General features: G+C 42.7%; 1 protein-coding gene across 1 annotated transcript in view; it reads right to left on the bottom strand.

Moving 5' to 3' along the window:
* Positions 1-14,836, bottom strand: part of COL22A1 (collagen type XXII alpha 1 chain) — a 263,941-nt gene that overhangs the window by 184,778 nt on the left and 64,327 nt on the right. Inside the window, exon 4 of the mRNA XM_074984490.1 lies at positions 2,096-2,207. Coding sequence (XP_074840591.1) covers positions 2,096-2,207 — 112 coding nt within the window. The remainder of the gene's footprint in view (positions 1-2,095; positions 2,208-14,836) is intronic.

The following is a 14,836-nucleotide window of genomic DNA, read 5'->3' as shown; positions in this document are numbered from 1 at the left end:
ATTTGGCAGGGCCTTCAGCATAGCGTTTTAGGCTGTGATTATTCATGCTCTGAAAGCTAAGGAGGTACTTGAATGATTTGCTGAATCAGGACCATGTAGGCAGAATTTAAGCAAACGTACCAGAGTGGAGGTAGAAGACTCTGTATCCCTTTCTCATGTTCCCGCGTCATACAAAATAGTCTAGTCCCAGAATACCTACAGCAATTATATTATACACACGCATGCACGCACACACACACACAAAGAAAGAGAGAGAAAGAGACAGAGAGCACCTTTTTTGCAAGAAAAAAGAGAAGCCAGTACTCAAACAGTTCCCTCCTTCATCCCCACCCCAACAAATCCTACACCTGGGTATGCTTATCAGTGCACCAAAAAAACTTAAAGGAAAACAAAAAACAAAACAAAAAAACAAAAAAAAATCACACCAAAAACCACAATCCCCCCGCCCACACACACTTCACCAAGTGACCAAAGGTTATTTACTACACTGACTTTATCACTGTTCCTGAATTCACTTAGGCTACATCTACATGACAGCCCTTACCTCAAAATATCACAAGCAAACACAGAATGCATTTCGAAATAGCACTTAGCTATTTTCACATAGCATTTCCAGTCCATAGCACTATTTCAGAATAGTGCCATTGAGCCCATTATGGCCTATTTTGAAATGCATGTAATTCGTCAGGTAATAAGTATCAGAGAGCTAGCTGTGTTAGTCTATATCGTCGAGAACAACAAGAAGTCCTGTGACACCTTATAGACACATGCATCTGATGGAGCAGGTCTCTGCCCACGAAAGCTTATGCTCCAAAATATCTGTTAGTCTATAAGGTGCCACAGGACTTCTTGGTGTTCTCAGAGAATGTTTACTATTATTGAAGCAACACACCAGTTGGCGAAAACAGAGCAGCAGAAATGTACTTTAGAGACTAACAAAACACCTGTTGCACAGAACTGGAAGGGACCTTAAGAGGTCATTGAGACCAGTCCCCTGCCCTCACAGCAGGGCCTATCACCATCCCTGACATTTTTTTTTTTTAAATCTGTTTGCCCGAGATCCCTAAATGGCCCCCTCAAGGGCTGAGCTCAGAAACCTGGGTTTAGCAGGCCAGTGGTCAATCCACTGAGCAACCCCTCCCCATGATTTTTGAATTTGTTTTGAAATAGCATATGTGTCATTTAGAGAATGCCAAAGTTATTTTAAAATAACTGCTGTTATATTGAGGTAACTGGGCCATGTAGACATAGCCTTATTCTTCCCTATTCTCTTACTTGACATAATTTACAAACTTAACACTATTTTGTTGTACTTGTATTTTCAGGTTTTATATATGTCTAGGAGAAGGTGGAGAGGAAATCAATGCAGGTTAGTTCCAGGATGACCAAGCTTATTAAATGAAATTAATGTAAATGACCAGAGTATCTCAAATATGCAGTGAGCCGAGGAGAAGAGTCAAATAAATTAGAAAAATACCTCTTGTCCCCCAGAAGGAAAATAATTAATATTGATTTCTTAATATTAAGTTTAAAACTATCACAGTGATATTTACTGCAAAAAGTAAATGATGACAATTCAATCCATTGTTCCACAGATACACAGTTAAATTATGCACTTGTTCTTCTCTAGGCTAATTCTAGCAGAACTGATATGACAGGCCAAAGAGAGCCTATTCTGATGGATTGTGACACAGCTGGCAGTCTCATGGTATAAAAGGAATTGAGAACTGAATCCATGTCAAGGGAGGATTTACTGCTGTTCAATCTTTCAGGAGGTTAAGAAACTGCATTAGCTGCCTGATAACTACAATGGCTCAGAATCAGTCTCGTGCTGTGAGTAAATACACACCTTGGTGAAAGTTCTACCAAATGCTCATTTTAGACAGGAGTTATTAATGGGGTTAGAACCTCGACCCCAGGGTGTGATAGGGCACTGCGAGCAGAGTTGAACGGGCAACTCAGAGCCAGCAGAAATTCCTTGATGCATTTCTCAAAGATCTACTGCATTGGGACAGCTGCTAAGACTCTGAGTCACTTAAAAGAACCAAATCACAGATATAAGAGGCTCAAGTGAAAAGAAGATCAGGAAACTTACTCAGTTTTCTGCACGACGGGGAAGCTTCCAAGACGTATATAAGAACTCTGAATTCCATTTTCTTTCCTTCCAAAAATCTCCTTCACATTGAACAAATCCACCAGGTCAAACCCTGTCTCAAAGTAGATGGTAAAGACAAGTTTGTGATCAGGCTACTGGACAAACAGCAGAAGAATGGGGCAAGCATTACATAGGGTTCTGATGTCTATCTCAAATTCAGTTCTCTAGGTTCCAACTTGGAGAAGCTTGAACATAATTCCAGAGTGATTTAGTCCATCAAATGACTCCATAATCAGAGTGATAAACACATAGGAAGAGAAAATCAGACTGCAAAGCACCTACAAGAGATCACAATGACATTTTACTTTCAATTATTATTATGGCTTGTATTACCATAGCACCTGAGAGTGGATGAGATTCAACTAATCCACTAGAGTCACACAGTTAAGAAGGAGAAATAAACAGCACAGATAAAAATTAAGAAAGCTTTTTATTGAAGAACAACGAGTTCAAGGGCTTGTTTCCATGCATTTTCTGTATGACTTTAACTATACCAGTTTAAAACCAATCCAACATAAATAAAGTGGTGCAATCCTTTGTGTGAATGCAGTTCGAGCAATTTAGAAGTGCTACATTTCTGCTGCTTTGTATTGTTGGAGTACAGACTAACACGGCTACCTCTCTGGCACTAACTTAGAAGTAGTTATACTGGATCAGTTTATTATGATGAATTTCCACTAGGTGTTTATACCAATTAAACTATACCTGTTTTTAAACTCATGTATTAATTGGAACCTAGTGCATAATCCAGCCACAAGACAGAACTATAGATATCAGGAGACAGAAAAATGTACACCTGAAGTATGCTGTCTGTTCTGTGGGGCGGAGTGGGGGAAGAGTGCCCCTTTTCAAGGTGGCTGATCTTTTCATCTTGATTAATTTTCCTTGCTCTCAGTAACTGTCCCTCCTGTCCACACTGCTACTGGACAATCAGAAGGTTAAATAAGGCAGCTAAGATAGATACTCCTAGGGCCTCATAACTTCATTCCATAACCATATGAGTGACAGCTCCAGTGACAGACCTTCTCACATACTGTCATCAGTCATGATTGCTTCTATAAATTGTAACAAAGAGACTATGGGGGTTGAAAGCTCCCTCCTGGCTATAATATAAAACCAGCATGACCTGCCCCTACAAACCTGCTGATAGCTCATTTCACCCTGCAGTACATATTTTTCATTTACACCAAATATATTGACACGGGGAAGGAGCATGAGTGTTGTCTTTGAGAATGTCTGGCGTTGATTGGCAAAGAAGCTTTGTTAGCTGTCTACCAAAGCTAACTTGTGAAGGGGCAGGTTGGATCACGGCCAAGACTGCTACACAATTCCAATTCTGCATCAGCTGTCATACATTCCTGACTTGGTCTCACTGGCTTTAATCTTCCCCTGACAACTCAAGCAAACATCCTTATCTTAAAGGACTCTTTATGGCTCTCAAACGGTTACAGTTGATGCAAACGAAGTGTCAGATTCAATCCATTGCTTTATCTTGCTGCTAAAAGAGAGCAGGGTCAGAGCTTCTTACACTGATAAAATAACACAATGAAATAGATAAGCAAGCTTGAATAGTCACAGAGGAAAACAAACCAGCAGTCTTGTATCTCTTTAAAGACTACCAAAATAATTTATTAGGTGATGAGCTTTCACGGGGCAGATCCACTTCTTCAGAGCTGGAGATATGCCATTTACAGTACAGCGCCACCCCCAGTTCCAAAGAGGTGGGTCTGCCCCATGAAAGGTCATCACTTAATAAATTATTTTGTTAGTCTTTAAAGTGCTACATGACTGCTTTTATGTTCTGTTAGGATACAGACTAACATGGCTACTTCACTGTTACTAGTCACAGAGAGGTAACTGTGTTTCATTTTTTTATTTGTTTGTGTTCTATCTCTCTGTTATACACTCATCATGCCAGTTGACTCTCAGCCCTATTTCCAGACCTGAAGAAGTGGGTCTGCCTCATGAAGCTCATCACCTAACAAATTATTTTGTTAGTCTTTAAAGTGCTACATGATTGCTAACAAGCTTGTTAAAGCTAGTTTGCAAAAAGAACCCGATGTTTATTTACAATTCTACAGGTGAATTACTGTAGAATCTCACCAATTCACACTAAAGACTTGTGTGTGGCAAATTACTTCCATTTTGTAGAATTAAATGAACAGTGAAACAGACTGTATCTCGCTTAGCAAAAAATAATTTGTTTCCCATGACAACAGGAATTGAAATTATGTTTTTATTAGGCTTCAAAGCATATTAGTAAAGAGGCTGTGAGGTGTTACTTCCCAAAAGAAAGAAGGTTTTTTTAAGGAGGCTTTGCTGTGTGGTTTCCTGTCATGGGTTTCAACTAATGCATTGGTAAATTTAATCTCAGAAGAGCAATTATTAAGTTTATTTTTATCTATGCCACCCTTTACTACATAACCTCCCTTAAAAACAGACCTTCACATTTTTCAAAGGAAAATGTTGCATTTAGTTGTTTTGTAAATCCTTGGTGTTACATGTAAGAAGAAAAAAATATATTTGCCTCTATTTCTCCTGCTGTTTCGTTTTGTTATAATACAAAGTAACACAGCTACCTCTCTGTTACCCTTCCCCAGATTGTTTACTTTGTCTGGAAGCACTCTTGAACGCATCCATCTCTTTGCTGGGGCTAGACAGTGCAGGGACAGAAAGGGGACAGCTTCTGCACGGATAGTCAGGTGACAACTCTCTGGCCTGCCCTGCAAAACACCGAGACTTGCTGGCTCCTTAATAATGAGTACACTGCTAAGAGATGACAAAGAGGGTGCTATTGTCATCATGAATAAGTCAGACTATGAACACAACAACTCTGCAACAGCACATTTTACAGACCTCTTTCCTCTGATCCCACTGAAGAATACCTAAAGAAACTACACTATCTTCTTAAGGATCGGAGGGGTAGCCGTGTTAGTCTGGATCTGTAACAGGTATGAAGGGTCCTGTGGCACCTTATAGACTAACAGAAAAGTTTTGAGCATGAGCTTTCGTGAGCACAGACTCACTTCATCTTCTTAAGGAATTCCCTGCCTCAACTCAGGACCAAATTCACAGACACACCTGAGCTCTGGCTAGGATTATTCTATTTGCTTCCCAAACTCCATAAAAGTGGAAACTCTGGATGTACTATGATTTCAGGTAATGGCACCCTTACTACAGAATTATCCTGCTGTGTAGACTCCCTCCTCAAATCCTATGCTACTAGCTCTCCTAGATATCGCCAAGATACCACTGACTTCCTCAGGTAATTACAGAACATCCAAAACCTTCCTGAAAATACCATCCTTGCCACAATGGATGTAGAAGCTCTCCACACCAATATTCCACATGAAGATGGACCAGTATCTGTTAGGAACACTATCCCAGCTGTTACCATGTCAAATCTAGTGGCTGAGCTATGTGACTTTGTGACCACAACTATTTGCAATTTGGGGACAATTTATACCTCCATATCAGCAGCACGACTATGGGCACCCGTATCACCCCACAATATGCTAACATTTTTATGGCTGACTTATAATTATGTTTCGTCAGCTCTCCTCCCATATTGCCCCTCCTTTACTTAGACTACATCCATGATACCTTTATCATTTGGACCAATGGTAAAGATACTCTAGAAAAATTCCACAGAGATTTTAACAACCTGTACCCCACCATCAATTTCAGCCTTGACCATTCCCACACAAGAGATCCATTTCCTCGACACCACGGTACAAATCACTGAAAGACAAATCAATACCACTCTGCTAGAAGCCCACTGACTACTACACTTACACACGTCTCCAGCTTCCATCCAGGTCACATCACACAATCCACTGTTTATAGTCAAGCCCCTAGATACAACCACATCTGCTCCAATCCTACTGACAGACACCAAAAACCTCAAGATATCTACCAGACATTTGTAAAACTTAATTACCCACCAGGAGAAATAAAAAGAACAGATAGGGCCAGACAATTACTCAGAAACCAGCTACATCTAGATAGGCACAAGAAGGTTATTAACAGAACACTTCCGTCAACAGAGAGGGCTTCTAGTTCACTGGGCAACCCTGTTTGCAGAGCTTCTTGTCAGCCGGTCTGTAGATAGAGGGCAGGGCAGTCTGGCTGCTCCTTGTCGATCTGATTTTGTGTGTGGATGCACTCTGTCGATAGAGTTTCTGTCAATACAACTCTGTCGACAGACACCACTGTCAACACATGCTTCTAGTGTAGATGTAGCCTTTCTGTTTAATTCTCACCATGCCAGTTTACTTTTATCAGAATTTCCAGATATGAAGACATGAGTCTGTCCCATGAAAGGTCATGACCTAATAAATTATTTTGTTAGTTTTTAAAGTGCTACAGGACTGCTCTTTTGTTTTGTGAAGATGCAGACTAACATGCTCATCTCTGTGTTAAGGGATGGAGAAGTACAAAACCTCCTTTGAGAACCAGCAAGTGTCTCCTGGCCTCCTTGAATTTCCTCTGGAGGGAAATTAAGCACACAATGTAGGGCTCTTCTTAGAAGGCACAAACCAAGTCCTGGAAGAGGATTACACAGCTGTTGGCTCTCTGACCTTTTCATGAGTAGCACAGACTAACATGTTCCATTCATGGATATCATAGTGCATGAATACACTACTGGTTCACCATTAAGCATGGTATACTTCAACAGGGAAGATGAACGTTTCCTGTGTTTGATTTAAAGTTTAGCTTACCACCCACCACACAGATGTGGTTAGCTGAATGACTCTCAACCATTTAATCAGCAATGCTATAAATGACAGCTAATGACATGGATAATACTGTTTGATCATCGGGAATCTAATTCTTTATGGCCACTAACACATTATAGCTGTGTCTACACGTGCACGCTACTTTGAAGTAGCGGCACTAACTTTGAAATAGCGCCCATCGCGGCTACACGCGTCGGGCGCTATTTCGAAGTTAACTTCGACGTTAGGCGGCGAGAAGTCGAAGTCGCTAACCTCATGAGGGGATCGGAATAGCGCCCTACTTCAACGTTCAACGTCGAAGTAGGGACCGTGTAGACGATCCGCGTCCCGCAACGTCGAAATTGCCGGGTCCTCCATGGCGGCCATCAGCTGGGGGGTTGAGAGATGCTCTCTCTCCAGCCCCTGCGGGGCTCTATGGTCACCGTGGGCAGCAGCCCTTAGCCCAGGGCTTCTGGCTGCTGCTGCGGCAGCTGGGGATCCATGCTGCAGGCACAGGGTCTGCAACCAGTTGTCGGCTCTGTGTATCTTGTGTTGTTTAGTGCAACTGTGTCTGGGAGGGGCCCTCTAAGGGAGCGGCTTGCTGTTGAGTCCACCCTGTGACCCTGTCTGCAGCTGTGCCTGGCACCCTTATTTCGATGTGTGCTACTTTGGCGTGTAGACGTACCCTCGCAGCGCCTATTTCGATGTGGTGCCGCGCAACGTCGAAGTTGAACATCGACGTTGCCAGCCCTGGAGGACGTGTAGACATTATTCATCGAAATAGCCTATTTCGATGTTGGCTTCACGTGTAGACGTAGCCTATGAGGCTACTGAAAACATTTAACCTGATTAAGTGCCATGAAGAGCAGTGTACCCTGGTCAGACCAATAACATCAGAACAATGGCCTGAAAGAAAGGCTCTGTTTCACAATGACAAACTTGACTAGGAAAGTAATTTCTTAGGCACTGCTCTGCTGATCAAATCAGCTCGATGTCTCTTTTGTTGCAGCAATAACTCTTTATAGGAAGTAGCTAGTTATTTCAGGTACAGACAGCTCAGTCTTATTTGGCTATTGCAGGCAGAAAGCAGCCAGCCCATGGCAAGTACTCACAAAAAACAGATTTCTTCAGTTATTTGAAAAGGGGCTTATTAGTTAAACTTTATATTCAGGCAATGTGTTCCAGGGGAGTGAGCATGGAACTAGGAACTCCTGAATTCTATTTTATTCTATTCCAGTTAAAAAGTGACTTGTTATGTTGAGTACAGACAATTTGCGTAACCAATCAGTACCTCAGTTTTCCCCCGTTTCTAGCAGTCAAAATCAGCTTGTCTACCTAGAGTCATTTTAAAACTGAGAGCACTAACAAGCATCCAGAATTCACAGGTCACAAGTTAGATTATTCACTAGCATTTCACTTCTCCAGCAAAGACATGACAAACAGCAAAACAAACCAGCAGTCATGTAGCACTTTAAAGACTAACAAAATAATGTATTAAGTGATTTGCTTTCATAGGACAGACTCACTTCTTCAGGTCAATAGGGTCTATCCCATGAAAGCTCATGACCTACATGACTGCTGGTATGTTTTGTTAGAATACAGAATAACATGGCTACCTCTCTGTTACTGTGACAAGCAGCAGTTTAAGCTTCATACAGATCATTAATTTCACTTTCAGACATCTAGTTAAGCAGTTTGATTCAGCACCTTTAGCCAACATCAGCTTCTCTGACTGTCTCCCAACACAATATGGGCCCCATTGAGGGTTTTCATCTTTTGAGTGATGGTGGTAGTGGAGATACAGGGCTTTACATGCAAAACACTTGAAGACTGAATTTGTATAAATCATTTTAAAAATGATGTGCTGATTTTTCCAACTGCTTAAGGAGTTTTTCTATATATTTTAATTCCTTAAATAAAAGCCAGAAGATTTAAATTCATGGCAAGCCGACTACGGAGTAGGATTTGTTGAAGAGAATTTGCTATTAATGGGTTGGCTTGGAATTATAGAACAATAGAACTGGAAGGGACCTTGAGAGGTCATCACACTCCAGTTCCCTGCCCTCACAGGGGGAACCAAGCACCATCTAGAGTTTCTAGACCACCTCTGATAGGGCTTTTTTCCACACATACTGCAGGTGGGGTTTTCACATACTCTTTGAACTGACTTAACTATTCTTACTGAAGTCAAAAGGAGTTTTACCACTGAATTCAGTGGGAGCAGAGTTACACCCATGCTGAGCACTTTTTCAAATCCCTCCCTACATAGGAAACAAGGGTCAGGCAAACTATGTTCCTGTAGTTCCCTGTTGTCCCTTGTACTACAATCCTTATAAAAAGGACCCCACTAAAATGGTACAAGGAGTGACACAACTCTGATGACCATAGGTTTGTTACGGTATATTAAAACATCCTTCACCTACACCATCAGGAGGCATCATTCCCACTGTTTACTTTTCACAATATGTTCCATTTGGAAAGTGCACTCGGATGGGATAGTTTCCTCTTCTTTGTTGTCATTTGCATTTTCTGGTTCTTCTGCTGCATCGCTTTAGCAAACTTGGCAGACCTGCCAATGTAGAACAGCCTCCAAACTAGACCTACAAAGTCTGGATTTTTATCTTTGAATTCCAGCTTTGGCAAATTTAGGAGTGTGAGAATTAGGAATTCTGGTTGAGGCCTATCACTAACGTGTGCCCAGACAATGTGTCTTTATCTCCTTTACTCCAAACTGGAGATGTTCATTCACTGAAGACTCTTCTTCTAGAACATTTCTTCTAGAAAATATTGGAGATTTTTAAGAGCGGGTTAGACCAACATCTGCCTGAGATGATCTAGACAATTCTTGGTCCTGCTGCGAGTCCCTTCTAGTTCTAGTATTCTGTGATTCTAACATTCACCTGAAGCAGCAACAAAATGAGGGGAGGAATGGGGTGGGGGGCAGATCTATAAAGCACCAGCAGATAAAGATGGAGACAGCAGTGCCACATACATAAGGAGAAAGTAAAATAACAATGAGTGAGTGGGATGGGGGTCAGGTGGGCGGGGGGGTGAAGTCTGAAGAGAAAGATGAGTCTGTAAAAGAAAAGGAGGATTCCAAGCCTCAAGCAAATAGGTAATGGAGAACTGATGGCTAGCTACAAAGTCACAGAATCAGACACTGTAGAGGAAATGGCTGCTCTAATAAAGTCGTTGGCTTATTGTAATAACAGGAGATAAATAAAATATTTTCCCCCAAGGCAGCATATTTATCTTTTGATCCCATGTTCCTAACATTCCATTCTATTTACTGCATTGTTCTGTTTATCTCCTTCAGCCCATTCATGCTCTCTTTTCCATTTACCCCTCAGTTCAGCTGGTTGCTAGTGGCATACGGAACCACACTCACAGCTGGTTTTGACAGTCAACTCTGTCCCTCATCACAAAAGGCTTTTCTTATGTGGAGGGCATGCTGCATTTTTGGAATGATGGGCATTTGGCTGGATCCCCCTAAACTCCTTTCTGCTTCTTTCCTGCTTCAGTGAAACAAGATTAAACAGGAGTTAGTTATTCCTTTGACATTCCTGTAGGCCAGATAGGGTTGTGCTGGTTGAACTTACCAGAACTATGTGTCATAGATGCCACATAGCAGGATGGCCAGTAAGCTGGAGATGGTTCCGCAAGACTAAGCTGCTGGCTCTTTAGTCATCTGTAGGTTGCTTGCAGCTCCTGCTGGCCACAGGATCACTATTCCTGGCCAATGGAAGCTGTCAAATTACAAAACCAAGCACGAAGTTCTTGATGCAGGCTTGCCGCATAGGTGGAGTGGGCAGCTATCGTAAATGTCTCTGGAATACATCCTTGTTAGGATGGGTCATCAATCCTTTCCAGGCTCAGCTCATAGCAAAAATGCTTCTGAAGTGATGAGTTGCACTGAAGACAAATGGAGGGAATTGCCCATATGGAGGGAATTCCATTGTTCTCCCTATATCAGAAAGTTTTGTCGACAGAAGGGGCCTTCTGTCGCCATAACTCGGGGACCATCCACACGCTTAAAGCACTCTCTCAGCAGAACTCTGCATTTTCTTTGACAGTATTATCCTTCAAAAATTTGAGGCATAACAATCTCTGGACAGAATACTGTTGCCAAAGTGCAACCTAGACACTTCTGTCGACAGAGAGGGCTTCCGGTTGCTGGGCACCCTTCTTTGCAGAGCTGTCATTCCGTTTTCTGGCACCAGAGGGCAGTGTAGCCCGACAGTTCCCTGTCAACAGAGCAAGTTGTGTGTTTAGATGCAATCCATTGACAGCATACTGTCGAGATTTCCCTGTCAACAGTAACTTCTGTCGACAGATGCTTCTAGTGTAGACATAGCTCCTGTGTGAAGTCCAAGTCCTCTTTAGGCAGTCTGCTGGTGCTTCTCTGATGGGATAGACATTAACATGCAAGTTCCTCAAATGTGGATTGGAACCAGATAAAATTCTTTGTTTGTCAAGTACTGCGTCACTTGTCTAGGAACCTTTCACATTATGTTGCCAAGCCTCCTATTGAGGCTTCCCAGAACTGAAATTTCAAATGAAAGTACAGAGCCAATACTTACTGCTCCAGCATAAAAAATGATACAAGCATATAAGCAGTAAAAGCAGAATCAGTGAATTATAAGTTTTCAATAGAGGGCTAGATCAGTGATCTGAGCTTTGGACTGCTCAACCCGGGGTTGTGAGTTCAATTCTTGTGGGGGCCACTTAGGGATCTGGGGCAAATACATTTTTAAAAAAATCTGGTCTGAGTGCAGAAGACTGGACTCGATGACTTCCAAAGGTCCCTTCCAGTTCTATGAGACAGGTATCTCTCAATTGTCCCATTGTGCCCAAGATTTAGTGCAAACATAGAACAGTGGCTGAAATAATATTTTGCATGTTCATCTTAAAATCCATTAATGTCACATGGCTGTCAAGACATACTCTGCTTCAGTGTGTGAATTTGGAGATATCACATATGTGCCTCAGTTCTCCTCACTTGCAAAATGTGACAATTATTTCCCTACCTCACATGGCTTGGAGAGAGATTGGAAGATATTAAAAAATCCCAAAAATGTTGGCAAATCATGAAAAGAGCCATTTTACAGTCTAAAACTCTTTATATTCAAAGTTGTATGCTATAAACATTCAGCTCAGATACAACTTCATAAATCAGTGGTTAGTCATCACGTCTGGTGTGACAGACGATCCACCAGGGGTGGGTGGGGAGAGGGAAGGGGAAACAGACTGGACAGGGTCTGCCTATACAAATTGCTAGCTACACCCTGACCACATGTACGTAGTCTAGCTGCCAAACACTGTGCTTGTGCATCTACTATATGCAGCCCAGGATACACACACACATCTCACAGAGTGGGAAGGGGCCCCAGGAGATCACTGAGTCCAGTCCCCTGCTCTCTTGGCAGGACCAAGTACCATCCCCGTCAGATTTTTTTTTTAAAATGAATCTATTTGCCCTAGACCCCAAAATGGCTTCCTCAGGGATTGAGCTCACAACCCTAGGTTCAGGAGCCAATGCTCAAATCAATGTGTTACAGACTTCTCTCACTACTCTAGTATGCTTTGTTTCCCTCCCCAGGGGATTGCCTAAGAAGCCTAGGATATTGGCAATTTCCAGTGCAGAGTGCAAAGGGAGGGTAAAAGCTAATGTCACACTCGGATCCCCTGAACGCTGAAATGAGCCACTTTGCACTGCAGTCAACTTTGCCTCAGCCGAGTGAGGCTCTTCTCCTCAAGGAGCCCTGGTATGCTGGTATACATACTCTTCTTCCCTTCTGCCAAGACGTGCATCAGTGTCCAATTACATAGTTTGAACAATATCATAATTAGCTGGTGAGTCATGGGCATCTTCGGAATTCAAACCCTAGTCTGCTGACCACTGGACACCAGAGAAGTGCTGACAGTCATTTCTCCTATAATTGTAGGCAACTGGGTTTTACAGTCTTGTAGTGCTTCTGCAGTACAATGCCCAAACATCCTCGACTGAGTTATAAATAAGTAGAGAGTGGTGTTCGGCTTGTTTGTGCCCAGAGATTTCGGTTGTGGGGAAGAGAGTCTCCAATTAGGCTCCTGTGGTTAGTATTAGAGTACAACCCAGAAGGCAGCCAGCCTGGATGTTTCTCTGCAGTGCCACCACAGCACAGAGTGCTTTCACTTATAAAGGAATTGGGATGAATTAATTCTTGAAGCTCCACTGAAATCTTTGGTGTTCATAAACAGGAATCTTCTTGTCTCTTGAAGTGTGCAGTGTATCTTCTCTGTCTCCCAGTGTGTTGTACCAATGCCAAATTTCTTGATGTTTATCATGAGGATGTCTTTCAAGTTTTTGCTTTTGCCTCTCCATTTCCCTTTTTTTGGCATGTTGGGCATGCAGCACTTGTTTCGTTAAGCGTGCGTCAAGCATACACACAGCGTCTGCTCCACATCGACGCGTGCTGAATAGTCTGGGCCTCAACACAGAGGATGTTGGCCTCTGTAAGGATATTGACATTTGTTTGGTGATGCTCCTATTTTATGTTGAGGATCTTCTGAAGCAAGTGCTTGTGCTGGCATTCCAGGTTTTTCTGGTATTTTCTATGGGTCACCCAAGCCTCTCAGCCACAGAGGAGAGTGGAGATTAACAGCGCTTTATAAACTAAAAGCTTAACGAATGTTCTGACGCTGTGCTTGGTGAACACCTAGTGAGGCTGCCTACCAAAAGCAAGACTGGCACAGCAGATTCTATGCTGAATCTCAACATCTATGTCTGCAATCTGTGAGGGATGGCTGCCAAAATAGGTGAAGTATTCCACATTTTCCAGTTCGTCTTCATCAGTGTAGATCTTCCTTTCTGGGTGTGACTGACCAGGAGCTGGCTGGTGGAGAACTTCTGTTTGGACAAAGTTCAGAGTCAGCACTGGGCCTTTATAAGCTCCAGAAGCTCCAGAGAATCAACTGACAGTTGTTCATAGATCCTCCTTTGAGCGTAGAGCTACAACACAATCATCCACGTACTGGATTTTGGGTGTCACTGTTGATATTAATTTAGTTCTCACATGGAGATGAGAGAGGTTAAAGAAGTTGCTGTGAGTCTAATATTGAATGCCAGTTCCCTGTGGTAGATGGTCTTGGATTAACAGTTTCATAGATGCTAAAACAATGAAGAAAAGAGGGTGCCACCGGCACACAGTCTTAGTTTACACCAGTTCAGATGAAAAAGGGCTCAGAGTTAGAGACACTACATAAGATGGAGGCAGCCATCTGCTTATGGAGGGGTCTTACTATGGCGTTAACTTTGCTTAGGCAGCCAACTTTTCACATGATTTTCCACACTGTCTCATGGTTCACCATATCAATGCTATTGGTCAAATTGATAAGGGCAATATACTACCCCGGTGTCATTGACATTTTCCTGGATCTACCTGGCTATGAAAATTGTGTCACTGGAACCATGTGATGGTCTGAAGACACCAGGCTCTGGAACTACTACTTCTATGAGTGGGAGCAGGCAACTCAGTAATCTCATAGGGGCAGGAAATAGAGGGGGGTGTATTGCAACAGCACCAGGTTTTGGGCATCCAAGCCACATGCTCCTGCTGCCCAGGTTCCTGTCCACTGGCCCCATGCCCTTGTTGTTTGGTGTTCCAGCCACCAGGCCTGCGGTGCCCTCAGAGATCTGCTTTTGGCCCAAGGACTTGCTTGGCTACTGAGCCCTGTACCAGGACCTGCATGCAGGGCCAACCCAGCCACTAGGTCCAAGGTCCTCATGTCATGTGTGCCAGAGTGGATTTCTTTACAAAGCCAGATTCTGAGGAGCAGCAGCAAAGGAAGTTTCTCAGACAGTGTTTTCCCCATCCCCTGTCACTTGCAGCTGCTATGCCCACAGCAGCTGGAGCTTCATTGTTCTTCATTTGTTTAATTGCTCATCAGACCTCCTCAGGCAACCTCTTACATAACATAGACC

The sequence above is a fragment of the Carettochelys insculpta genome, chromosome 2 (genome assembly GCF_033958435.1).
Source record: "Carettochelys insculpta isolate YL-2023 chromosome 2, ASM3395843v1, whole genome shotgun sequence".
Lineage (NCBI taxonomy): Eukaryota > Metazoa > Chordata > Testudines > Carettochelyidae > Carettochelys > Carettochelys insculpta.
This window is presented reverse-complemented; position numbering and strand designations above follow the sequence as displayed.